The sequence below is a fragment of the Phoca vitulina genome, unplaced genomic scaffold, assembly GCF_004348235.1.
Source record: "Phoca vitulina isolate PV1807 unplaced genomic scaffold, GSC_HSeal_1.0 scaffold21, whole genome shotgun sequence".
NCBI lineage: Eukaryota > Metazoa > Chordata > Mammalia > Carnivora > Phocidae > Phoca > Phoca vitulina.
The window spans coordinates 23,349,516-23,377,120 of NW_022589724.1; the positions used below are offsets into that span (position 1 = coordinate 23,349,516).

Consider the following 27,605-nt stretch of genomic DNA (forward strand, 5'->3'; position numbering starts at 1 on the left):
TGGTCTGCAGTTTTCTTATGGTATCTTTGTCTGGCTTTGTTAACAGGGTAATAGTGTCCTCATAGAATGAGTTGGGAAGTGTTCCTCCCTCCTCTACTTTCTAAAAGAGTTTGTGAAGGATTAGTTTCAGTGCTTCTTTAAATGTTTGATAGAATTCACCAATGAAGCCACTTGGCCTGGGCTCCTCTTTGCAGTAATATTTTTAATTACTGATTCAATTCTTTAATTTTTATAGGTCTATTCATATATTCTATTTCCTCTTGAAGCTGGTTTTAATAATTCGTGCCTTAGGCATTTGTGTCTAGGAATTTGTCCACTCCATTTAAGTTGTCTAATTTGTTGAGAGAAAGTTGTTCATGATTTTCCTTTACAATCCTTTTAACTTCTTTCGAGTGACCTCCTTGCTAAACTCAATTAGTTCCACTTGTTTCTAATATGTTGTAAATATGAGATTATATCATTTATGTAAAAAGTTTTAATTCTTTAATAATTTTATTTACAAAAATAACTGTCCCCTATGTCATAGTTTGTTGACCTCTTGTACCATGCCATGTTAATAAAATATATTTTTTTTAAATCCCAAAATGATCATCTTGCTTTGGGTTTGGTTTCTTATCTAGTTTCTTTCTTTTTTTTTTAAGACTTACTTGAGAGAAGGGGGAGAGGCAGAGGGAGATGAAGAGAGAAACTTAAGCAGACTCCACAGATCCCACCACCCCAACATCAGGAACATCTTTATCTAGTTTCTTAAGGTGGAAGCCTAGATTAACGCTTGAGACCTTTTTTCTTTCCTAATATAGTTATAAACTTAAAAGTTATGAATTTTCTTCTAAGCGCTGTTTTAGCTGCATTCCGTGAAATATATTTTCATTTTCATTTAGTCCAAAATATATTTAAATATATGTATATATTTGCCTTAGGATTTCTTCTTTGACCTATGGGTTATTTATAAGTTATTTAATTTCAAATATTTGGAGATATCCTAGATTTCTTCCTGTTATAGATCTCTAATTCTGTTGTGGTCATAAAACATACCTTGTAAGATTTCAATCCTTAAAAATAATTGAGACTTATTTTATGGCCCAGAATATTCTTAGAGACTGTTCCATGTGCCCTTAAAAAAATGTATATTCTGCACAGAGTATTCAATAAATATGAGTTGGTTGCCAGTGTTAAGTCTTCTGTAACCTTGCTAATTTTCTGTCTAGTTCTTCTATCAATTATTGAGAGTCGGGTATTAAAATCTGTAACTATTATTGTTGAATTTTTTATTTCTCTTAATTGCTGTCAGTTTTTGTTTCATGTATTCTGGTGCTGTTGTTAGGTATATTTTTATAATGGTTATATTTTCCTCACCTTGATCCTTTTATCCTTATGAAATGTCCCTCTCTCTAGTAATATTTCTTAAAGTATATTTTATCTGTTATTAATATAGTCACTCCAGCTCTCCTATGGTTACTGTTTGTATGATCTATTTTTTTAGCATCTTTTTATTTTCAACTATTTGTCTTTAAATCTAAAGTATGTCTCTTATTGACAGCATAGAGTTGCATCTTGCCTTTTTATCCAGGTTGATAATCCCTACACCTTTTGAATAGGCAGTTAGTCCATCTACATTTGATATAATTATTGACATGTTTGGATTTATGTATGCCATTTTGCTCTTTTTATTTTATTATTTTTTTAAGATTTTATTTATTTGACAGAGAGAGACACAGCTAGAGAGGGAACACAAGCAGGGGGAGTGGGAGAGGGAGAAGCAGGCTTCCTGTGGAACAGGGAGCCCGATGTGGGGCTCTGTGGGGCTGATCCCAGGACCCTGGGATCATGACCTGAGCCGAAGGCAGACGCTTAAGGACTGAGCCACCCAGGCGCCCCTTGCTGTTTTTATTTCATGTCTTTGTCTTTAGCCTCTATTTCTCCATTACTATCTTTCTGTGTGTGAAAAATTTCTGGTATATATACCATTTTAATCCCTCTGTTGACTTTTTCACAATTATTTTTTGTTATATTCTTTGTGGTTGCTCCAGGCATCACAAATCTTTTACTTATCACAATCTAGCTTAACTCCAGGAAATACAGAAACCTGCTCCAATATATTTTCTATTCCATCTCTTTTTTTTTTTAAGATTTTATTTATTTGGGGCGCCTGGGTGGCTCAGTTGTTGGGCGTCTGCCTTCGGCTCAGGTCATGATCCCAGAGTCCTGGGATCGAGCCCCGCATTGGGCTCCCTGCTCCGCGGGAGGCCTGCTTCTACTTCTCCCACTCCCCCTGATTGTGTTCCCTCTCTCGCTGTGTCTCTCTCTGTCAAATGAATAAATAAATCTTAAAAAAAAAAAAAAGATTTTATTTATTTGAAAGAGAGAGTATGAGAGAGCACAAGCAGGGGAAGCAGCAGAGGAAGAGTGAGAAGCAGGCTCCCTGCTGAATAGGGAGCCCAATGCAGGGCTCAATCCCAGGACATGACCTGAGCCCAAGGCAGCCACTTAACCAACTAAGCCACCCAGACGCCCTTCCTATTCCATCTCTTTTATATATGTGTTATAAACTCAACAATACAGTATTATAATTATTGCTTTAGACAATCTTGTCATTTTAAAAATTAAAAGAATAATATAAAAATATAGTTGTATTTAATATACACTTACCATTTCCAATGTTCATTTCTTCTTATGGATTTGAGTGACCATTGCTGTCACTTCCTTTAGTATTTTAAGGCAGGTCCCGCTATCAACAAATCCTCTGCTTTTTTTATGTGGGAATGTCTTTATTTTGCCTTCATTTTTGAAGAAGAGTTTTGCTAGATAAAGAAATCTTGGTTAATGTTTTTTTTTCCTTTCCACATGTTAACTACGTCATCCCACTGCCTTCAGAACTCCTTGCTTCTGATAAGAAGTCAGCCGTAAATCCTATTGTTATTCCCTTGTATGTGATGAATCATTTTGTTCTTGCTGTTTTCAAGGACAGTCTCCTTGGGAAGATTTTGGCCTCTATTTTTTCTAGTATTTTCTGCTCTTCTCTCACTCCTTTCTTTTTATATATGTATATTCTTAGGTATACATTTGATGTTGTCCCACAGATCTCGGAGGCTCTGTTCATTATTCAGCATTTTTCTGTTCGTCATAGTAATTTTTATTGACGTGCCTACAAGTTCACCAATTCTTTCTTCTGCCATCTTAAATCTGCTGTTGAGTCCAGCCTAGTTAATTTTTCATTTCAGTTACTATAATTTTCAAATCAAGCACCTTCATTTTGTTTTCTCTTAAAATTTCTCTTCGAGATTCTTTATTCATTCATTGTCATCATAGTTTCCTTTAATCCTTTTAGCATGATTCCCTTTATTTCACTGAAATATCTCTAATAGGGGCTTTGAAGTCTTTGTGTGCCAGATCCAACATCTGGTATCACTAGAGAGTTTCTACTGATTTTTTTTTCCTGAGTATGGATTACACTTCAATTTTTTGCATGTATTTTAACTTTTTTGTTGAATACTGAACACATAAAGTAAGGTACTACTCACAACTCTAGATTCTGAGTTTTTCTCAGCTAAGGTTTTGTGATGGTGGTGGGTTTTTATTTTTACTAACTTTCCAGGAATAAATCTGTGAAATGTGTCTCTCCTACAATGTGTGGTACCTCAGGATTTTTTCCCTTGTTTTTAATTTGAAACCTGGCTTCTAAGGGTCGCCCCTCTAGCTGCATAACTTACTGGCTGGTCAGAGGCAGTGCTCACCTTGAGCCCTTTTATTCCCTGCTGATCGATCTGTGGTTGGGATGGGGAGTATACTCTCACTTCAGGCCTTCAAGTCTACTATAATTTTTACCTACTGCTGGGCTTTCTCACACATCCTTTGCACTGGCCAAAAATGGGTAGATGGCTTGGGCTTGCACTGTTTCTACTATGCATGAAGCCTCCACGCAACCCAGGATACATGGAGAGCTTATCAAACTTCCTGTAGTTGCCTCACCTCCCAGAGCTCTCTGTTAAAGCCCTGTCTAGTCTTGCTGCTCCACTGTTTGCCCCAAACAGGACTGTAACTTTAGGCTAGTAAAGTTGCTTGGCTCTCCTTATTTCACTCGCCACCAAGATCATCACTTTTAATTGATAATATTCCAAATCAAGTGAGCCCCCTCCCACAGGAGTAATAAAGCTGCTCGTTTTCATAGCCTACCTCACCCGAGTAGAACTACTACACTATCAGGGCTAAAAAAAGGGAGCAATCCTGGGTAAGATCACAAACTTGTGTTTTATACAAAATTCAGTGGTTTTCATGAATAAACACTTCTCAACTTGTTATAAGCCTGTAATTGTTTCTGACAGTTTTTTCCAGCTTTATAGTTGCTTATTGGGGGCAGGATTTGTTGACCTACTCACTTACTCATGCCAGAAATGAATCTCCTCAGACATGTTTTTATAAATCTCTTAAGTAATAAAATCCCAGGCTTGGTAAAGCCAAACAGTCTGAAATCAAATCTGTTTTCCTGGAATTAGACCCAAGTGCCATAATACCTAAACTGCTCAAATACAACTCAATTCAAAAATATACATATGAGAAAAAACTTCCCTGGGGAAGGCAGAGGAATAAAGTTACTCTAGAATATTGGTATTATTTTCAATTCCAGAAGACAATAATACAAAAATTTGAATATCAGGTAGTTATTTTCAGTTCCCACCTCCCAAAAGCCCTAACTATTGGGAGTCACTAGTACTCTGTACATGTATATACAATCTGAACAATCCTAAAGCCAATCATGGCTAGGATAAGAGTACACAGACAGCCTCAGATCTTGTCACCAGGTAGGTACTCAAACAGGTCTTATACAAAGAAGGACACTGAGTGCTACAGCTGGCCCTGGCCACTGCAATTAAGCCCATAGCATGCCTGGGTGTGTCTATCTCATGGGTCCCTTGCTCACTAGCCTGGGCTTAACTCTTGGCCCCTCTGGTCATTACCATCCCAAGGCCTAAAACTCCTGAGTCTTAATACTTGTACTCCCAGCCAGTAACTGGTTAGTTTGAAATTATTCTACTTGCCAAACTTTAGGCATCACCTAATGCCTGGATTCTCACTTCATTTGCCAGTTCCGCATGCCTTCCCACTCCAGGGCTGACAAATAATTCCTAATCAACCATGCCCCTGAATTTGCCCTACCTATACACTGTCCCTCAATGCCAGACTTAATGGTGAATTTTCACAACCTCCAACCTGCCCGCTACCTGACTGAAGTTATGTCAGATAATCTGTCTACTCTATTCATATTCTCCTTAAAATGTATCTCTACCATCTACTGTAGTCAATGGGCTACAGCCCCTGACAAGACAAATGGACACCTAACCCAAGCTGGGCTTATCCTCTTTCCTGAGCATTTAAAATCTGAGCACAAATGCTTCAGTTAGCCTGTGTTGAGCATGGGTGCTGGAAAGACACGACAAGGCAGGGCAGAGACAGCCATTTTCCATCCTGGATACAGAAGCAGAGATCAGTTTGAAGGAGAAAAGAAAATAGGAAGCAGAGGCACCAGAAAAGCAGAAATAAGATTCCATATGACCACAGAGAGATGGGAAAGAAATTCTGGTCTTAACCCTTTATGAGATTCAAAAGAATGCTCCGTCCTTTAAGCCTCAAGAGAAACCCTGTACTTTCCACCAATGTCCCCATTTTAAACTAGCTTAAGAGGGAGGGGAGGGGAGGGTATTCTGTTCCTTGCAACTGAACTACTCAACACCTCTGGTTTTTCCCTGGCTACCAGTCTATATTTCCCAGAAACCCACATCACTCACACTCTGGTTAGACCAGTTACTTCTCCACCACACAGCTCCTTGTGTTCAACCCATGTCTTTTTGGCTATACCAAGATTCTTTACAAACCCCTAAGATTAGATCCTATTCTTTAAGCTCTGGAGTTTTCTTTGGCAATGAGAGGTAGTGTGATCCTCACCTTTTAGCCTCAGCTTCTCACCTAGGAGCCACCACCTACTTCATAAGGTTGTGACAGGAATTATATAAGGTGAGAATAAAGTCTTTGTCACATCATCTGACACATGGCAAGCCCCACTAAAGGTAGTTTCTTTCAGTATTACATGAATTAAACTTGTACATTCTGAACATTTTGAAGCCTGGCTTCTAAGGGTCGCCCCTCTAGCTGCATAACTTACTGGCTGGTCAGAGGTGAAAATTATTTCACTAATATTTAAGATCTGAAAGACACCAAGTATATCAAGAAGACTAATCAAAAGTAATTTCTGCTGGGTAGTATTCTTTTCACATGATAGCACTTTAATACACAACTTGTGAGCAGCCATACCAACTTCCCAATCAACATCTATTTCTCCCAAACTTGTTTCTAGTCCCATTGTATTTCTGAAGTTTTGAAAATGACCCTGTGCTCTTTCACCTGCATTTGTAGGATCTTTTTTAATAATTTACCAATGCTGCTTATGAGATTTGCTTGCTTACTGATATTTTTACCAGTTTGTTTGGGGAAAAACAAAAAAACAAAAAACCAAAGGTCAGAGATTGAAACTAAGTGGTCAAAAATCACATTTATTAAACTTATGTGAAGAGATTATATTTTTAGTGAATTATAGTCAAGGGCCAAAATTAACATTACTATTAGGAAAGGGTATAAGGCATTTTAATTTGAAGTTTTTGTCTAACAAAACCTCTAACAGAAAAAGAGAAAGGGACAGAGACTAAATATTACAATTAAGGTTATTTTGATAAAAATTACATTTAGGGCTTGGCTTTTACTGCATCTTATAATTATGTTGACAGATTCCTGGACAAATGAGGTGCTAAATAATCCAGACGCTAAACAAATCAACAAAAGTCCCAGCACAAAAATCATTACATAAAGGATTTTATTTCCTTCACAATTATACAGATCTACTCCATTCAACATAGGGAAAAACAATTCCTGGAAGAATCATTTGGTTTTAGACTCACATAACAAATAATAATTGTCAACAGGAGTGATCACATAATGAGGAGTAATTCTATCAACAGTATTAGAGCTATTATTATAAACATCTGTGCATACACAATGACCACATACATACATAGACACAATGGTCAGATTTTGCTTTAAGTCTCAGAAGAACACTCTTATTCTATTTCATACCTAGTTCCAGAGGCCCATTGCACTGAGCCTCCTTCTAGCTAGCCTGTGGCTATTTTTCTACCTTCTCCTCTTCCTTCCCAATCTTTTAGCCCCAGGATTCTCAAGATTGGAACTTAAAGATCCTCTTGGTGAATTAATCCAACATTCATTCACCGTATGAGTGGCTGATGTTCAACTATTTCTACTTATGAATAAAGGCTATTTTAAGTAAACTGTTGACCGTTAACAAAATTCTGTGTTTACGCACTAAAATTAAAAAAAGACTCTTCAGTATTCCATTAAGAAGCCTGGCTGCTACAAAATGGGTGACAATGTTGCAAAAACCCTACTGCAAATAAACATAAAATCAGTTGGAAATCTTGCAGTTCTCAGAACTCCATTATCACTGTTGAAATAATTAGTGGTAGTTTTCAATTGCTGCTATTCTTGCTTTTTAATCTTCAGTTATGGCTCATTCAGCGATGTCATTTTCAAAGATTTACTTATTTGAGAGAGAGAGAGAGCACATGTGTATGCACAGGAGGGGCAGAGGGAGAGAATCTCAAGCAGACTCCCCCAAGCACGAAGCCTGACTCACGACCCATGAGACCCATGAGATGACGACCTGAGCCAAAACCAAGAGTCAGGCGTTCAACCGACTGAGCCACCCTAGCAACGTCATTTTCAAATCAGTTTGATACATGTTGTGTACGACGATGGGTATTGCATCAACAGTATCCTTATTTTAAATTTTCCAGTGATTAGACTTTGATGTGTTCATGTCATGTTTCAAACAGGAGTCCTACCTCAATTGTTAAAGCACATTTATCATCCTTACCCTAAATTTATTTGTACATAATAGTCCATTTCCAATACAAAACAGGAACATTCAGGTTAAGTAGGTAATGGGGTTCTGCCTAAGTTGGCTGAGGTCAAAAAAGCTAGCATCACTGCTATAACCAAGCAAGCTGCTCTAGGATGCCAGGTCACATTACTTCCAGCCTAGTAGTCCTCCCAAACTTCTTCTCTAAACTACCTCAAGGACCATTAGAAACTCACCCCATATATTCTGAGCCCCATATATTTTGCCCAAGATTTCTTGGAATCTCATATCCCCTTAATGGACTTTCTTCCTTCATCATTATCTTTATTTCCTTGTCCAGGAAGATCTCTGTTCTCCCAATTTCCATTTTTATAAGAAAAATCCACACCTTAAACTATAACATTCATAAAAAGTCCTCCTTTTTTAATGCCCAAGGAAAGGAGTCTTAGACTCAAAGGACAGCATGGAGCCATTAATGCCTCTTCCTCCATTTTCCTGTAGATTTTCAACTCTCGGATATAAGTGCACATCCTTCTTGTCCCCACTCCCCAAACTCAGATCCCTTTGCATTAATGGTTCGCTTTATCACCTTACTCCTCTAAACCCCCAATATTCAACTGGATAGCCACTGAATAGGCCAAGATTTTGAAGTCTGAGAGGAAAGAAAGGGAGGCAGCAAAATGGATTCTGACATATTTTAGAGTTTTCGTGCATGCTTTTACAATGAGCTAAAGACTCATTCCTTCTCTCAGATTCTGAGGTTTAGCTGTATTACTTTTCACAAAATCTTGGTTTTCTGTTAATTATGAATTTTACAAGCATTTTCTTCTATTTTTCAGTCTGATTCTTTGTTCTTGGCTCTTCAGTTAGGGCCTGTTGCCACCTTGTGGACTAAGTGGGAATAAATGCCAGTGCACTACCACAGGTTCTCCTCTGTAAGACCACTAGATGGGGACTTCAAGTCTGAAGGAAGAGACTTCCCAAACCAATCTAGAAAACCAGTTAGTTGGTTATGACTACACAAAAAATAGATTCACACAAATAAAATAAAAAGGAATATGTCCAAAATAATGAGTTAAATAAATATCTTTTGGAGGTAGTGGCCTGAGGTTAAGAACCTCTTAACCCAGGCATTGACTCTTAGCAAACTAGGAATACAAGGGAACTTCCTCACACTGATAAAGGGCATCTACAAAAAATGCATAGCTTCCTGATTTCAAAACTTACTACAAAGCTACTGTAACCAAAACAGTGTGGTCCTGGCATAAAAAGAGATAATACAGACAAAACAATGGACAGAGCCCTGAAATAAACTCTCACATATATGGTCAATGATTTTCAACAAGGTTTTCAAAATCATTCAATGGGGAAGTGACAATCCTTTCAAAAAATAGTGATGGCAAAGTTGAACATCCACATGCAAAAGAATAAATGTGGACCTTACACCATATACTCAAAAATTACCTCAAAGCACATCTAAATGTAAGACCTAAAAGCATAAAACTTTTAGAGGAAACCCAGGGAAAAGCTTAATGATGTTGGATTTGCCAATGACACCAAGGGCACAGGCAACAAAAGAAAAAAAAGCTGTACTACATCAAAATGAAAAATTGTATATAAAAGGACACAATCAACAAAGTAAAAAGGCAATCCATGGAATGGGAGAAATTATTTGCAAATCATTTATCTGATAAAGGGCTAATATCCAGAATAGATAAAGAACTCATAACTTACAAGGAGTGCCTGGGTGGCTCAGTCAGTTAAGCATCTGACTCTTGATTTCGGCTGTGCACTGGGCATGGAGCCTGTTTAAGATTCTCTCTCCTTCTCCCTCTGTTCCTCCCCCCAAAAACAAAACAAAACAAAACACTCTTACAACTCAAAAGAACAACAAAACTTGTTTAAAAATGAAAAGACTTAAATAGGCTTTTCTCAAAAGAAGTTATACATGTATCTATACATGTGCCAACAGGCACATGAAAAGACGTTCAACATCATTACTCATGGGGGAAATGCAAATCAAAACCACAGTGAGGTATCACCTCACACCCATATGGATGGCTACTATCAAAAACACAGAAAATAGGGCGCCTGGGTGGCTCAGTTGGTTAAGCGACTGCCTTCGGCTCAGGTCACGATCCTGGAGTCCCAGGATTGAGTCCCGCATCGGGCTCCCTGCTCAGCGGGGAGACTGCTTCTCCCTCTGACCCTCCCCCCTCTCGTGCTCTATCTCATTCGCTCTCTCAAATAAATAAATAAAATCTTAAAAAAAAACACACACACAGAAAATAAGTATTAGTGACAATGTAGAAAAATTAGAACTGTTCTTCACTGTTAGTGGGAATGTAAAATGACACAGCCACTGTAAAAAACAGTATGGTGGCTCTTCAGAAAATTAAAAATAGAATTACCTTATGTTCCAGCAACTCCAGTGTTGGGTATATACCCCAAAAAATTGAAAATAAGGACTTAAAAGATATCTGCACATTCATATTTGCAGCAGCTTTATTCACAATAGCCAAAAGGTGTAAGTGACCCAAGTATCCATCAACAGATGAATGGATAGACAAAATGTAGTATATATATACAACGGACTATTTATTCAGCCTTAAAAAGAAATTCTGACACATGCTACAACATGGATGAACCTCGGAAACATTATGCTAAGTACAAGAAGCCACACATGGAGCACGTGGGTGGCTCAGTCGGTTAAGCATCTGCCTTCAGCTCGGGTCATGATCTCAGGGTCCTGGGATCGAGCCCCAAGTCGGACTCCCTGCTCATCAGAGAGTCTGTTTCTCCCTCTCCCTCTGCCCCCTCCCCCTGCTCACGCTCTCTCTCTCTCAAATAAGTAAATAAAATCTTAAAAAAAAAAAAAGCAGCAGCAACCAGCCACACACAACAGGGCAAATACTATGATTCAGCTTATATAAGATACCTAAAATAGTCAAATTCACAAGAGACAGAAAGTAGAATGGTGGTTGCCAGAGCCTAGGGGAATGGGCAACTATTATTAATGGGTACAGGGTTTCAGTGTTACAAGATGAAAGAGTTCTGTGGATGGACGGTGCTGATGGCTACACAACAATATGGATATACTTAATGGCACTAAACTGTACATTTAAAAAATGGTTAAGATGGTAAATGTTATGTGTATTTTATCACAATTTTTAAATCTAAAAGAAAACGAATCTAAAAGAAAACGAATCTAAAAGAATCTATGGCTAACAACATACTTGAGAGTGAAATACTGAACTCTTTCCCCTAAGATCAAAAACAAAACAAGAATGTCATTCTCACCACTTTTATCTACTATATTAGACTGGAAATCTTAGCCAATGCAATATAGTAATAAAAATAAACAAAACTCATAAACATCAAAAGGGAAGAAGCAGAATTGCCTTTATTCAAAGATATACAAAGTCCCAAGGAATTTATTTTTAAAGTTACTAGAACTGGGAAACAAACTTAACAATGTTATATGATACAAATTTGATATACAAAAATCAATAGCTTTTCTATACTAGCAACAAACAATGGGAAAACAACATTTTAAAATAATACCATTGACCTTTCAAAAACTTGATGAGAAAAAACAAATAAGTTCTAAATATGTGAAAAGATACACTAAATTCATAGAAGACTCAGTTCTAAAACGACAACTCTCCCCAGACTGATAGGATCAATACAACCCAATCAAAATCTCAGGAGGCTTCTTTGTTTAAAAAAGAAAAAATTGACAAACTGATTCTAAAATCTTTAGGGAAATGAAAAACAAAACAAAACACCGTAGAATAGCCAAAATAACCTGAACAACTTTAAGGGAAAATGGAGTTGGAACACTAACACTGCCTGATTTCGAGACTGATTATAAAGCAATGTTATTCAAGATACTGCAGTACTGGTAAAAAGACAGATTAATGGAGGAGAATACAATCTATAAATAGACTCATAAATATCAAATTATTTTTCAGCATGTGCAACAAAAAGTCAATGAGGAAACTCTTTTCAACAAATGGTGCTAAAACAAATGAATATTCATATAGAAAGACTTGGACTTCTATCACATACCATACAAAATTTTAATTTGAGATGGGTTATAGACATAAATGTAAAAACTAAAAAGTTTCTAGTAGAAAACACAGAACACCGCCTTTGCAACCTCAGGTTACGCCAAGATTTCTTAGAACATGGAAAGCATTAACGATAAAAGAAAAAATTAATAAATTAGACTTCCTAGAAATGTAAAACTTCTGCTAATCAAAAAAGCATATTCATGAAGTAGAACAGAAAGCCACAGATTGAGAGAAAATATTCAAACCACATATTTGATGAAGGACTTGTATCCTAATTAAAAAAAACACAACTCAATAATAGGACAGAGAACGTGATTTTGTTTTAATAGTCAAAAGACTTTGAATAGACACTTTTTTTTTTTTAAGATTGTATTTATTTGAGAGAGGGAGAGAGAGCATATAAGCGGGAGGAGGGGCAGAGGGAGAGGAAGAAGCAGACTCCCTGCTGAGCAGGGAGCCTGACTCAGCCGATCCCAGGACCCCCAGGACCCGGAGACCAAAGATCTGAGCCAAAGGCAGATGCTTAACCACTTAACCAACTGAGCCACCCAGGCACCCGTGAATAGACACTTCGTATCTAAAAGGTGATATACGAATGGCCAATAAGAGCATTTGAAAAGGTGATCTACATAATTAGTCATTAGGGAAATGCAAACTAATGGGGCATCTGGGTGGCTCAGTACGTTAAGTGTCTGACTCTTGGTTTTGGCTCAGGTCATGATCTCATGGATCATGGGATCAAGCCCACATCAGGCTCCACGCTCAGCAGAGAGTCTACTCTGAAGAGTCTCTCCCTCTGCCCCTCTCCCAACTCGTGCTTACTCTCTCTCTCAGATAAATAAATCTTTAAAAAAAAAAAAATATCGGGGCGCCTGGGTGGCTCAGTTGGTCAAGCGACTGCCTTCAGCTCAGGTCATGATCCTGGAGTCCCAGGATCCAGTTCCGCATTGGGCTCCCTGCTCAGCGGGGGGTCTGCTTCTCCCTCTGACCCTACCCCCTCTCATGTGCTCTCTCTCTCTCTTAAATAAATAAATCTTAAAAAAAAAAAAAAATCAATCCATTACATGCCCACTAGAATGACTAAAATTTAAAAGTTAACAACACCAAATGCTTACAAAGATGTGGAACAACTAGAACTCCTACACTACTGGAACTGTAAAATATACTAACAATTTGGAAAACTGGCAATTTCATAAAGCTTAACATACATCTACCATATGATCCAACAATTCCTAGATATATGTCTAATAGAAATAAAAGCATATAGCCACAAAAAACCTTGTATAAGAGTTTTCACAACTGCTTTATTCATAATAGCCAAAAACTAGAAACAGCCCAGGTTATCAACAGGTGTTATAGATAAACTGTGATATAGTCAATGAAATACTACGTAGCAATAAAAAGAAATAAACTACTAAAACCTGGAATAACATGGGTAAGTCTCAACCGTTATGCTGTAAAACACTAGAGACAAAAGAGCACCTGTTGTAGGATTCCATTCATATGACATTTTAGAACAGGCAAAACCAATCTATCACATGACAGAGATCAGAAGTTAATGCTTCTTGGAGTAGAACAGTACAATTGACTGAGAAAAAAGCATAAGGCAATTTTCTGAAGGGATGACAATGTTCTGTATCTTGACAGAACATGGATTACAAGGGCGCATGCATTTGTAAAAAGTGCTTGAACCTTATACTTAATGTCTGTGCATTTCACTGTATGTAAATCATGCCATTATTTTAAAAAGATAAAAAGTACATTGTTTCTGTAATCACACAAGCTCCAGCTCTGCCAGTTACCAGCTGTGTGGCCTTGGCCAAGTGTTAAATTGTCAGTTTCTTCATCTGTAAAATGGAGGGAACAAGAGTTGAAAACATCATAAGAACTGCAAGAATAAATGAGATAATGTTTTAAAACCATTAGCATACAGTAAATGCTCACTGAATATTACCCAAAAAAGTTAGAAACCCTTCCTAATGTATTTCAGTAAAGAAACATAGAGGATTGGCTAGAGCAGCTAGATGCTGGAGAACTCACCTATATATTACCTCACTTATTTTTTTAAAACAACCCCTAACAGGGATAATTACTGTTCTATGGATAAAGAAACTGGTCACTCAGCAAAGAAGTGGCAAAAGTCAAGATGCAAACTCTCACTCATGTTTTTTCCACTGTACCATACTATCTTCCATTAAGGTCATTTCCAGCAATGTAACCCTGCAACTGCCAAGACAACACAATCAAATGAGAAGCGATTAAGGATCCCTTTATTCTCGATAGTATGGTATGCCAATCCTGATGCTGAAAAGCAGGTCAATTTTGATAGCTTAACTGTGAATGGAGGGAGACCTGCAAGTAGAAGCCTGAAAACACTGCTCTAGGCTTTTACCCTGTACTCAGGCTTCGAGATGGTTCCTGCTACTTGAGGATACTGATTCCCTTTCCTCAGAGCAATTTCAAGATAAGAGAATTCTGAATGTAAAAATCTGTGATCTAAGGTGGGAAACTAGAACATGAGTAGCTCAATTTGGTAGCGGTGGCACAGTTGCTTAAGCGTTAAGACTCTTGGTTTTGGCTCAGGTTGTGATCTCAGGGTCATCAGATCCAGCCCTGGTTGGGCTCCATGCTCAGCTCGGAATCTGCTTGACTTTTTCCCTCTCCCTCTGCTCCTCCCCCACATGCTCACTTGCTCTCAATCTAAAATAAATAAATCTTTAAGAATATAAAATAATATAAAATAAAGTAAAATAAAATAAAATACAAATCTTTTGGGATGCCTGGGTGGCTCAGTGGGTTAATTTAAGCATACAACTCTTTTTCGGCTCAAGTTATGATCTCAGGATCGTGAGATTGAGCCCCACGTTGGGCTCCACACTGGGTCATGATCCTGCTTAAGATTCTCTCTCTCCCGGGCGCCTGGGTGGCTCAGTCGTTGGGCGTCTGCCTTCGGCTCAGGTCATGATCCCAGGATCCTGGGATCGAGCCCCGCATCGGGCTCCCCGCTCAGCGGGAAGACTGCTTCTCCCTCTCCCACTGCCCCCTGCTTGTGTTCCCTCTCTCGCTGTCTCTCTCTCTGTCAAATAAATAAATAAAATCTTTAAAAAAAAAAAAAAAAAGATTCTCTCTCTCCCTCTCCCTCTGCCCCACCTCTCCCCACGCATGCACTCTCTCAAAAAATAAAATATGTATTTTTTTAATAAAAGAGCTTTGTTAAAAATTAAAATAATGAAAGTTGCCCTATGATCCCATTTGGCCAAAGATACTCTACTGTTAACAAACAGTTCAGTGTATCCTTCCAGACTAAAATCTGCCTTTTCCTTAGCAATTCTATAATAGTCCTCCATTGCATGGATAATCACAATCCATTAAACTAGTAGTCCTCTATTAAACTTTGAGCTGTTTCCAATTTTTTTGCTATTATAATTGCTGAAAGGAATATATTTTGACTATACATTTTGCATACCTGTCATTTCTTACAGGATAAAGACTGAGACGTGAATTGCTACATCTGTAATTTTTATTTTATTTTTTAAAGATTTTATTTATTTGAGAGAGACACAGTGGGAGAGGGAGAAGCAGGCTCCCCGCCGAGCAGGGAGTCTGATGTGGGGCTCGATCCCAGGACCCTGGGATCATGACCTGAGCCAAAGGCAGATGCTCAACAACTGAGCCACCCAGGCACCCCTACATCTGTAATTTTTAATTTTTAAATTTTAAACCACTAAATCTGCAAAAGTAAACCTGCACATTTTCAGCTTTGACAGATATTATTAGATTATATTCATAATAGCTCCCATTTTCCCACACCTTCATCTGCACTGACAATGACTATTCTTTAGTACAGGAGCTACAAACTCCATTGCCTACAGAAGATGCAGGAGACATAATTGGATGGAGCCCATTTGGATCTGTGACAAACCTGAGAGTGCATGTTCACATCAAGAGGGCAGCCACTATTCTGTTCCAGTCAACAGATGTCATGTAGAAATCTAGTCCCAATTTATCAAGAAGGCCAAAACTCCAAATTTTTATGAAGATCTTGCAGGTTTTAAATGTTGACAACTAAAATGTTTTATTTAGGGGCGCCTGGATGGCTCAGTCAGTTAAGCGGCTGCCTTGGGCTCAGGTCTTGATCCCAGGGTCCTGGGATTGAGCCCCACATCGGGCTCCCTGCTCCAAGGGGAGCCTGCTTCTCCCTCTCCCTCTGCCTGCTGCTCCCCCTGCTTGTGCTCTGTGTCAAATAAATAATCTAAAAAAAATAATAATAAAATGTTTTATTTAAATATTTGGTTAGTCAAACAAAATACATCCAAAGGCCAGACTACATTTAGCACATGGAATTTTGTGCTGAGATGAAAAAGATATAACATTGTATTCTCACCTTTTTAAACGATTATTTATTTGGCAGAGAGAGAGAGAGAGAGAGCGCGCACACAAGTAGGGGGAGTGGCAGGCAGAGGGAGAGGGAGAAGTAGGCTCCCTGACGAGCAGGGAGCCTGACTTGGGGGATCCCAGTACCCTGGGATCATGACCTGAGCCGAAGGCAGACGCTTAACCATCTGAGGCACCCAGGCGCCCCACGTATTTTCACTTTGAATCTTATTATTCATGCAGTTTGTTTTCCTATGCTAACCAACAGAGGATGTATTTATTTAATTTTGGTTCATAGTAACTGTCAGCACCCTTCAAAGGAAGATGCTTGTCTTTTTTTTTTTTTTCAGATCCACACCTACAACAAATATTAGACGACAGAAAAAAAAAAAGATATGTACCTTCAGGTATTGAGGCTAAACTAAAAAGTGTCATCTTAGTTGATCAAAGTGTGGCCAGAAAAGGTGTATGAAGACTCTTGGGACTGAGTTGCTATACTCTCCCCAGCGTAATTAGTGCACCACAAGAATTTTAGAGAAAATACTAATTTATAAAACTACATATAACTCTTGAAGAAGATGGCTTTAATAATCTAGTGTTTCAGGGGCGCCTGGGTGGCTCAGTCGTTAAGCATCTGCCTTCGGCTCAGGTCATGATCTCAGGGTCCTGGGATCAAGCCCCACATTGGGCTTCCTGCTCAGCGGGAAGCCTGCTTCTCCCTCTCCCACTCCCCCTGCTTGTGTTCCTTCTCTCGCTGTGTCTCTCTCTGTCAAATAAATAAATAAAATCTTTAAAAAAAAAAATAATAATCTAGTGTTTCCCTCTACTACCTGATATATTTGCTTAACAGCAAATTTTCTGATGAGGTATCAAAAAGGAAGAGAAGAATTCCCACACATCTCCCTTATTATCATACTTGGAATTGTAACCACTTTCAGCTTTTTTAAATGAAATAAAGTATAGGTTTGCACAAATCTTTCCCTGTTCTCAAAATGTTACTGCAAATACCGCTTCTATAGAAAGAACAACTGCAGCAACCTATCTAGCTTTGGTTTGTGCTCATTCCTTCTTAGTCATCCATTACAAATCTCCAGACCCAGATGTCCCAGCATTCCCCACACCCACCAGAGATAATGGCAGAGATCCATGACTATCCAAGGACCCAACAACAGCCTTTGAATGCAACTATCTTTTCATCAATTGTAAACAAGTCCTAAACTCTTGGCTCCATAGGGAGTCCTTACCAAGTCAGTATAAACTCTGTAATAGGGGCAGAGGTCAAGGGGATGAGAGCTCAGCCTAAGCTCTGAATCTCATACCACCCCTACCCTGTTCAAAAGAATCCTTATCAGAAAAGAACTCCCCAGCAAAAGGCCACATTCAGGAGACCTGATCTAGCAGTGATCTAGCAGATTCAGCTGGTTTTGGAAGTAGGCTCTTGGAACAGTTATGAATGTGAAATGACTAAATCACTAACCGAGTATTGTGAAGGAAAGGGAACACAAAGGGAAAAACAAGGGAGATTTGTGACTTTATCTTCATTTGTTTCAGGAAAGAACCTGTCTGAAAAATAGTGGAATAACCCTGAACCTGAGCCACAGAAGAAATCTCTTTGGGAACCTATTCCACAAAAGGACTTTGTGTCCAAATCATTCTAATATATGCAAAAGAGCCCAAATGACACTTAGAAAATAGTATATTCTTCTGCATACAAAAAAACCCATTACGTATGTTATAAATCATTATACTGCTTTAACCTCTTCCATTAGCATTTGAGACTTGTCACAGTCAAGAAAACTAGAGACAGGATACAAGAGGAGTTAAACAAATTAAGTCAATCAGAGAAAGACAATTATATTATTTCACTCAGGTGGAATTTAAGAAACAAAACAGAGAAGCACAGGGGAAGGGAGGGAAAAATAAAACAAGATGAAATCAGAGAGGGAGACAAACCATAAGAGACTTTTAACCACAGGAAACAAACTGAGGGTTGCTGGAGGGGAGAGGGTGGGGGGATGGGGTAACTGGGTGACGGGTATTAAGGAGGGCACTTGATGTAATGAGCACTGGGTGTCATATGCAACTGATGAATCACTAAACTCTACCTCTGAAACTAATAATACACTATGTTAATTAATTGAATTTTAATAAAATAAAATTTTTTTGAAAAAAAATTATTTAAATATGGCTGATATATAATGTTATATTGGTTTCAATGCACAACATATCGACTTGACAATTCTATACAGTACTCAGTGCTCACCACCATAAGTGTAGTTACCAACTGTTACCATACAAGGTTATTACAATGTTATTGACTATATTCCCTAGGCTGTACTTTTCATCCCTGTGACTTAATTGTTTTATAACTGGAATTTTGTAGCTCTTAATCCCCTTTACCTATTTCATTTATCTTCCCACTCCCTCCTCTTTGGTAATCACGAGTTTGTTCGTATTTATTTTATTTATTTTATTTTATTATGTTATATTAATCACCATACATTACATCATTAGTTCTTGATGTAGTGTTCCATGATTCATTGTTTGCGTATAACAGCCAGTGCTCCATTCAATATGTGCCCTCTTTAATACCCACCACCAGGCTAACCCATCCCCCCATAAAATAAGTTTTTAAAAAACAGCTCTCAAATCTCAGATATTTCTCCACTATATACTTTGGCGTGAGTCTTTTAACCTCTCCAGGCCTCAACATTGTCATCTGTAAGATCAGGATAGTATCTTTTTATTTATTTATTTATTTATTTTAATTTTTTTTTTTTAAAGATTTTATTTATTTGACAGAGAGCACAAGCAGGGGGAGCAGTAGAGGGAGAGGGAGAAGCAGGCTCCCCGCTGAGCAAGGAGCCCAATGTGGGACTCGATCCCAGGACTCTGGGATCATGACCTGAGCCGAAGGCAGCTGCTTAACCAGCTGAGCCACCCAGGCGCCCCTATTTATTTATTTTTAAAGATTTTATTTATTTATTTGACAGAGAGAGACACAGCGAGAGAGGGAATACAAGAGGGGGAGCGGGAGAGGGAGAAGCAGGCTTCACGCTGAGCAGGGAACCCGATGTGGGGTTCTGTGGGGATCGATCCCAGGACCCTGGGATCATGACCTGAGCCGAAGGCAGACGCTTAACGACTGAGCCACCCAGGCGCCCCCAGGATAGTATCTTTTTTTTAATTTTTAATTTTTTTTTATTTATTTTTTTATTTATTTGCGAGAGAGAGAATGAGAGAGAGTACGAGAGGGAGGAGGGTCAGGGGGAGAAGCAGACTCCCTGCTGAGCAGGGAGCCCGACGTGGGACTCGATCCCGGGACTCCAGGATCATGACCCGAGCCGAAGGCAGTCGCTCAACCAACTGAGCCACCCAGGCGCCCGATAGTATCTTTTTTAAACAAAAGTTTTATGAGTGCTTGCATGTGAAGCATTTAGCGTGTAATAAATATTAGTGATGATGATGATGACGATGATGATGATGTTGTAGTAATAGTAGTAGTAGTAGAAGAAGGCACTTATCAAGTTTCGTGTCTGTTTTCCTGATTAAACCAGAGTCCCTCAGGGCATGAACTGTGTCATAGCTTGTCATAACTTGGCACACACATCAAAGAGAAAAAGAGAAGTGGGGAAGGAAGAAAAGAACAACAGACTAGGTATTACAGAGTCAAATTTAAAATTAGATAATTTTATAGGATATAATCCTCATTCCTACTGATAATATGCAAAATGCCTGGAACAGAAGGAATACCCAGTAAATGTTAATTTTCTTTCCTTCCTTGATCTCTAACACCCAGCCTTAAATTCACTCTCTGCAGACCATACTTGGGCTCATATGAAGTGTCTTCTGAGATCAAAAACTGTGACATATAGTTTGACAACTAGGAATGAACCCATTAAGACATGGTACAGAATAATGGAATTTTGGACAGAACCTAGAGGACTCTAGCTGAGAAGCACATTCTTCTTTTATAGTCTGAAGGATCCACAAAAAGTCTCCTTGAGGGGTGCCTGGATGGCTCAGTTGGTTAAAAGGCTGCCTTTGGCTCAGGTCATGATCCCAGGGTCCTGGGATCAAGACCCATATAGGGCTCCCTGCTCAGCGGGGAGCCTGCTCTGCCTGCCACTCCCCCTGCCTGTGTGCATGCTCTCTCTGTGTGTCAAATAAAATCTTAAAAAAAAAAAACAACCACAAAATAAAGATTTTATTCATGTGAGAGAGAAAGAGAGAGCACAAGGGGTGGGGAGGAGCAGAGGGAGAGGGAGAAACAGACTCCCCACTGAGCAGGGAGCCCTATGTGGGGCTCGATCTGGGGACTCTGGGATCATGACCTCAGCCAAAGGCAGACGCTTAACTGACTGAGTCACCCAGGCGCTCCCCTCATGTCTCTTTTTAAATGCTCATTTATCTATATCTAGATCCTTGATCAGTAGGGGGAAATATATATATATATGTATATATATGTATATATTTTTTTAGTCTGAGGCAGCAAGAAACCCAAGGATGCAGTGTTTTAAAAACACTAATGGTTAGGTTTTTAATTGTATAAATTTTTTTTCCCCAACATAAGCATGGTACTGACCAAAGAGTACATAATCTGAGTATGTGTTTTAAATAAGCAGAGGGTTAACTTCTTTAGTTTCCTAAGAGGTTAAATAAATGGGCTGGCAGATGGTCACTTGGGAGGTTACCTGCTGCTGGCTGGGGGAAGGGGACCAAAATGCCCTAACAGTCAACCAGATGGTAAAGAACAGTCTTGGCCAAAGTAGTCAGTAATATATGAGCTCTGCTCCTCTGAGGGAATTATTTACTTGAAGCAGTAACTTACACCTGCTAACATCTGGAATGATTTATCTTTGTGTCATTAAGAAACACAGGCTAGGGCGCCTGGGTGGCTCAGTTGGTTAAGCGACTGCCTTCGGCTCAGGTCATGATCCTGGAGTCCCGGGATCGAGTCCCACATCAGGCTCCCTGCTCAGCAGGGAGTCTGCTTCTCCCTCTGACCCTCCTCCCTCTCATGCTCTCTGTCTCTCATTGTCTCTCTCACAAATAAAAAAAAAAAAAATTAAAAAAAAAAAGAAACACAGGCTAGTTTAATTGAATAAAGTGCAATTACAACAGCCCATTAATACAGAAAGACCGAGAATTTCAACACTATGTTACACAGCCTAGAATAGCATACACTTAACAGTGTTTATCATTTGCCAAGCATGGTTTTAAATGTAAATAGAAATAGATGTGTGTGTATATATTACTTCATTTAATCCTCACAACAGCCCTGTAAAGTAGAAATAAATTTTTATTGTCCCCATTTTGCAGATGAAAACACTGAGGCCCAGAGAGGTTAAATAACTTAGCCAAGATTACAGACCTAGTAAATACTGAAGCCAAAAAGAACCCAAATAATCTTGAGCCAGAGGCCATGCTCTTAATTCAGAAGAGTTTTGGTTTATATGCTAAAGGGTTCATTTGAAATGCAGACAAAAAATTTATACAAAAACATGTTACTGTGGTATTACAGAATGTAGAAAAACCTGGAAACCTAAATGCCCAACAACAGAAGAATGGTTAAATAAATCATGGTAAAGTTATTCCCTTACAATGAATTATCCTGCCATTAAAAATATTTATGAAAAGGGGCGCCTGGGTGGTTCAGTTGGCTAAGCGACTGCCTTTGGCTCAGGTCATGATCTCAGGGTCCTGGGATGGAGCCCCGCATTGGGCTCCCTGCTCGGTGGGAAGCCTGCTTCTCCCTTCCCACTCCCCCTGCTTGTGTTCCCTCTCTTGCTGTCTCTCTGTCAAATAAATAAATAAAATCTTTTTAAAAAAAATATTTATGAAAAATGTTTCATGACTTGGACCAATGCTCACAATGTAATGATGGGGGGGGAGGGGAGAGACAAGATACAAAGTTGTACATATATTATGATTCCAAATTATGTAAAAAACAAACTCAGACACAAGCTGGAAGGATATAATCTCAAATAAGAAACAATGGTTGTTTCCAGATGGTGGGATCAGGGGTGTTTATATTTTTCTTTTAGTGTTTTCCACAATGAACATGCATTATCCTACTACTATCAGTTTAAACAAAGGCAACTTTTTTCTTTTAATCAAGCTACACCAAGATCTTCAAGCAGTTGGCAAAAATAGCTAAAAAACTTCTAATCTAACTTCCAAGTAGTTACTTTCCTCTGGATGATACCTTTTGAACATCAAACAACATAGTCAGCACATACCAAAAAGAATGCTCATTTTCAACTTTGGAAACTGAATTAAAATATGAGCATTTTCAATTCTGATCAATAATTATTTACAAGAAAAGAAATGGATTTAACTATTTAGAGGCCAAAAACTAAGGAAGTACTTTGCTGAAACAGATAATAAGGAACAAAAGTTTGACTGGAGGAGGAAGAACAGCTGGTGCTAATCCAACTATTTACCCTTTGACCCTCTATCTGGCCAATAACTGAACAGTATCAATTGTTTTCCTGTATTATGTGCTGTTTACAATCCCTGAGAGGCATGAAAGGAATTAATAATTTAGCCTAGAAAGCTGACAGCCTTTATTGGGGAGCTCCTTGTCTGTGGGACAGAAATCAGAGCAAGTAGCTGTCCTAAAGTCATAGGTCCCTTTACTGTTCCTGTTTTATAGCCTAATTGGCCCCCAAACATAAATCAATTATTTCTCCTGTTTTAAGCAACAATGACTTCTATTCTCTAACTTCCCTTGTATCAAGTCAGTCCTTGTTCTCTTGAGTTTTACAACTACACGGTAAACACGATGGTTGAGGAAAAAACTTGGGGAGCAGGGCGGACTGGGGTTATTTGGAAACAGAAGCACAGAAAGGTTATGCTGTTTTGAACTTTTCTTGACCTTTGACTGCCCTTGTCCCTAGCTTATGCTAATGGGCAGGGTACAGAGATGCTTCTTGTAGAAATGAACTTAGCCTGAACCTGTGCCATAACATTGGACTCCAGGAAGCCCAGGAATCATAAGAAGGCAGCCAGAGTGTGAACAGCTGCCCATATTCTAAGCATGGCTACCCATCTGCTCTATCACAGAAAAGGTTGGGGGAAAAAAGCCATTTGAATAAGACAAAATCAAATTTTTCCCTCATCTATGTTCCAACACATCCTACCTGTTGTCCCAAACTTGCTATCTACAACCACTGCCAACCACAATGGGAAATCAGCAACAATGGTATTTCCTGTTCGAAAATAAGCAAGTATGAGCAGCCCTTCCCTATCAAGAATTTGAGGGGTAGAGGAGACACTGGGGCCTCTAAATTCCAAAGAGACATCGGAGAGAAATCCCTATTGTTCTCAATCTAATGGTCATTAAAACATTAACATAGAAAATATTATTCCTTCCCAGTCAGAAGCCATGGAATTTGCAGTATCAACACTCATAACCAACTTAAGACAACACATACAGTCTGTATCAGTCTTGAGGTCTCCTATCACTTGTTATGGCTGGTCATGCTCATTTGAACCCCAAGATGGCTGAGACAGAGACGATAAATTTTTACATCTGCACGTTTGTTATTATAATAGTATTATAATAATATTGTAAAAGAGAGAGGAATAAAACACTATTAATTTCACCAAGATAAATGGGGATTATCGAGAATATTGCCCACATAAGCTAAGCACACTTTTTAAAAGAAAAGTGATTTTTTTTAGGTGACTCCTATTCTACACTGATATATAAAATTATGATTCAATATCTGTTCTTTCTCATGGAATGGAGAGGTGTGGAAATCACATCTGGCTAGAAATTCTATGCAGAAATGTTAAATGAGTTAGGATTACTTGGCCCAGAAGGAAGAATAATTCAATAATAATCTTAATGAGGGCCTTTCCTGGAAAATGGGCAGGAGCTATTTTCAACTGCTATTAAGTGCAGAAAAGGAGAATAAGTTTGAGTATTATGTACTAAATTAGAGGTTTAAAAAATGCTTTTTCAAGTAATTCCAGACAAGTAAATACTTTCCAATAAACTTAATATGTGAGGACAGGACCCAGACTTACCTGTTTGTGTATCTCTGGAACCTAGAACTAAGCCTGGAGTAGAGACATCATGCAATGTTTTGCAGAGTTCTCAATTATCTTGCACATTTTTTGTGTAGTTCTGTCTGAAAGATTTCAGAGCATTTCAATGTCCTTCCTAATGTTAAAAAATCCAAGAAAGGACAGTGACTGAAGAATTTACCTTTTTCCTCCTCCTCCTAAATGAAGGCTATTCGTAAGAGAAGGGCAAAGAGAAAATATTTTGTTCACTCATTGGTACTGGCAGCCTACACTACCTACAAAGCTGACTCTGAACTTTACGATTTCTAGAAAGACAATTCTATTTTCCTGCTGTTTGATAAGCATTATAGGACTTCTTTTGTCTTGCAATTACTAACTACTAGTTAAACAGACATGAATTTTTATACTGTTAAGGTACGTGGGAAAAATATATGAAAAGGTCCACACCCTCAGAGAGCCGATATTAGCTAGGATGGTGAGAAGGTAAACTCTACCGCTTATATCAACAGCAGACTGGTGACAAATAGCCAGTCTCATGACCTTAAAAAGTACTAGAACTAGAAAAAATAACTCTAGATAGTCTCATGAATTCTCAAATCTGAATTATCATTCAACCTTTCGGCATTATAGCAAAACAAGGTCTTTATAACTGGATATTCCCATGTCCTATTTCTAATAGTTATAACCATATCCCAGAATGGTGCATGCCACATTTTGAGAGCAACTGGAAACACTGATGATTAGGATCAAGACAGAGACCTTAAAAGCATCATTTAATTAGACCTTGAAACAGTCACCCTCATAACCATAACCTTAACCTTAATGTAGATAAAGGTGCTGTAGAAATTAAACTGTGGTGCAAAGGTCATTGAGTATAAATACCTAAACCAAGCATAATCCCTCCTTTAAAAAAATTATGTCCTCCTCCCCAACCCCTCTGTCACCTCAGAAAAAAAAAAAATTATGTCGAAGTCAGTCAGTACTTTAGAGAAGTGATTATGAATATATTACATGGCTGTATGTATGCATAAATGAAAGCACAGTTTTTGTTGTTGGTTTCACGGAGGATGGAGAACAGGGAAAGGAGATTAATATTAAATAGAAATTTTTAGCAAACCAATTTTCTACTAAATGATTACATTTCTGACCACTGAATAATGAGAAAAAAAGGAAAGCATAACAAGAAAAGATAGAATGTCCTCCCCATAATTATAAACCAAAGTGAAATAAGATCTGAGTCAATATGACCACCAATGACACCCTCAAGTTATATATTTAAAAGGACACACATGTCTTTTTCTTACTCACGAACACTGGGGAACATTCAGAACTTACTAGTGCCCGGGTCAAGCTCTGGCAATTCATCCTGACAAAAACCTAAAGAGAAAACAATAGGGAAAAAAGATTATAATTCATGAAGTACTCTAAGGTCACTCAAAAATTCAGACTGAGAAGTCAAATTTGGATTTGAATCCTACCTCTATTACATTTAGCTACTTTATATCCCTCCCTGAGCCTCCATTTCATCAACATTATATGAAAAAATGGAAAGAGTAACTGCACTTACCACAAGGCAGTGATGAGGCCTGAGTGAGCATGTCAATATTAGTTGGAATAAAAATTCATAGAAAGATTACAATTTACTAAATACCTGACATGCTCTACTTAATGTTATCAATTATTTTCCAAAAGAAAGCAAAATATACAAAATATGAACTTACGAAAAATATCAACAGGGTAATTTTACTTAAAATTTTCACAAATGCTGAAAATTTTACCTACACACACAAATGGAAGCAATTTTCCATTAGTAAGTATGCAGTTCAGGTTGGAATAAATACCTCTCAAAGCCCATTTCAGGCCCAAAAAGTCTGAGCTATATCTGTCTGACTGGTGTGTAGCTATCACACTGAGGAGAAAAATCAAGCACAGTGAAGAGCAAACATACTGTAGGTGTTCTATATGTAACTGATAACTCTCTCCAGTTTGCTTTCTATTCATCCTCAGCTTAAATATTTCCTCAGAAAAGCTTCTCTTGCCTCCTATACCCTTGTCTCCTACACAAGGTCAAAGTACCCTATTATAATTATCTATAACACTTTGTGCACTCATCAACAAGAAATTACTTGCTCAATGTCTAACTCCACTATGAGACTATTCTACAGAAGAAGGGACCTGGCCTGTCTTGTTCACAACTATATCCAAATTATCTCACAAGCCTAGCACAAAGCTGTTCAATAAACATCAACTATAATATCTCAATGGTCAATTCAAAAATAATGGAGCAGGGGCTCCTGGGTGGCTGTCGGTTAAGCGTCCAACTCTGGATCTCAGCTCAGCTATTGATCTCAGGGTTGTGAGTTCAAGCCCCTCATTGGGTTCCACACTGAGCATGGAACCTACTTAAAAAAAACAAAAGGAGCAGAACTAGAACTAGAAATGAGAGCATTTTCTTTTTTTCTTCTTCTTTTTATTTTTTTCCTTTTTTCCCTACCCCCTATGAGAGCATTTTCTGTCATCGTATCTAGGCCATCATAAGCCAGACCAGCCACTGGGAGTCATGTGGAAAAGAGGTATTCAAACAGCAGGGACACCATTTAAGCACCACAACTTTTAAAGTCTTCTATAGTCCTGTTTGGGTCACACCATTCACTAAACATGCCACATCTCTTCTTGCCTACCTGTGCTTCCTCCTTCTCCTCCCTCCACTTGGTAAAGAACTATTCATCCTTCAAGATCCAGCTCAAATATCAACCACCACTATGAAACATGGAAAACACGAGAGGCCCATCCTGCATTCACGAAAGGATAAAAGAATAATTTTTTAAAAGATATTTATTTATTCATTTGAGAGAGAGAGAGAGTAAGAGAGAGCGCATGTGCGCAAGCAGAGGGGTAGGGGTTGGGGGGAGCAGGGGAGAGGGACAAGCAGATTTCCATGCTGAGCGCAGAGCCCAACATGGGCTTGATCCCAGGACCCCGAGATCATGACCTGAGCCAAAACCAGGAATCAGACACCCAACCGACTGAGCCACCTAGGCCCCCCAGGAACAATTTCAGTAACTGCCTCCTCCACGAGATAGTGAGCTCTTCAAGGTTAGGAACCATGCCCCACCATTTGCAGGGCTGCTTCTATGCCCAGAACAGTTGCCAATACATTATGGAAGGTGCTCAAATGCAGGAAGAACTAAACA

At 38.6% G+C, this 27,605-nt stretch overlaps 1 protein-coding gene across 4 annotated transcripts in view; it reads right to left on the reverse strand.

Moving 5' to 3' along the window:
- NR6A1 (nuclear receptor subfamily 6 group A member 1) overlaps positions 1-27,605 on the reverse strand; it is a 228,322-nt gene that overhangs the window by 166,879 nt on the left and 33,838 nt on the right. For all 4 annotated transcript variants that reach the window (XM_032418841.1, XM_032418842.1, XM_032418840.1 and 1 more), the window contains exon 2: positions 25,747-25,788. In XM_032418841.1, the coding sequence (XP_032274732.1) occupies positions 25,747-25,788 (42 nt within the window). The remainder of the gene's footprint in view (positions 1-25,746; positions 25,789-27,605) is intronic.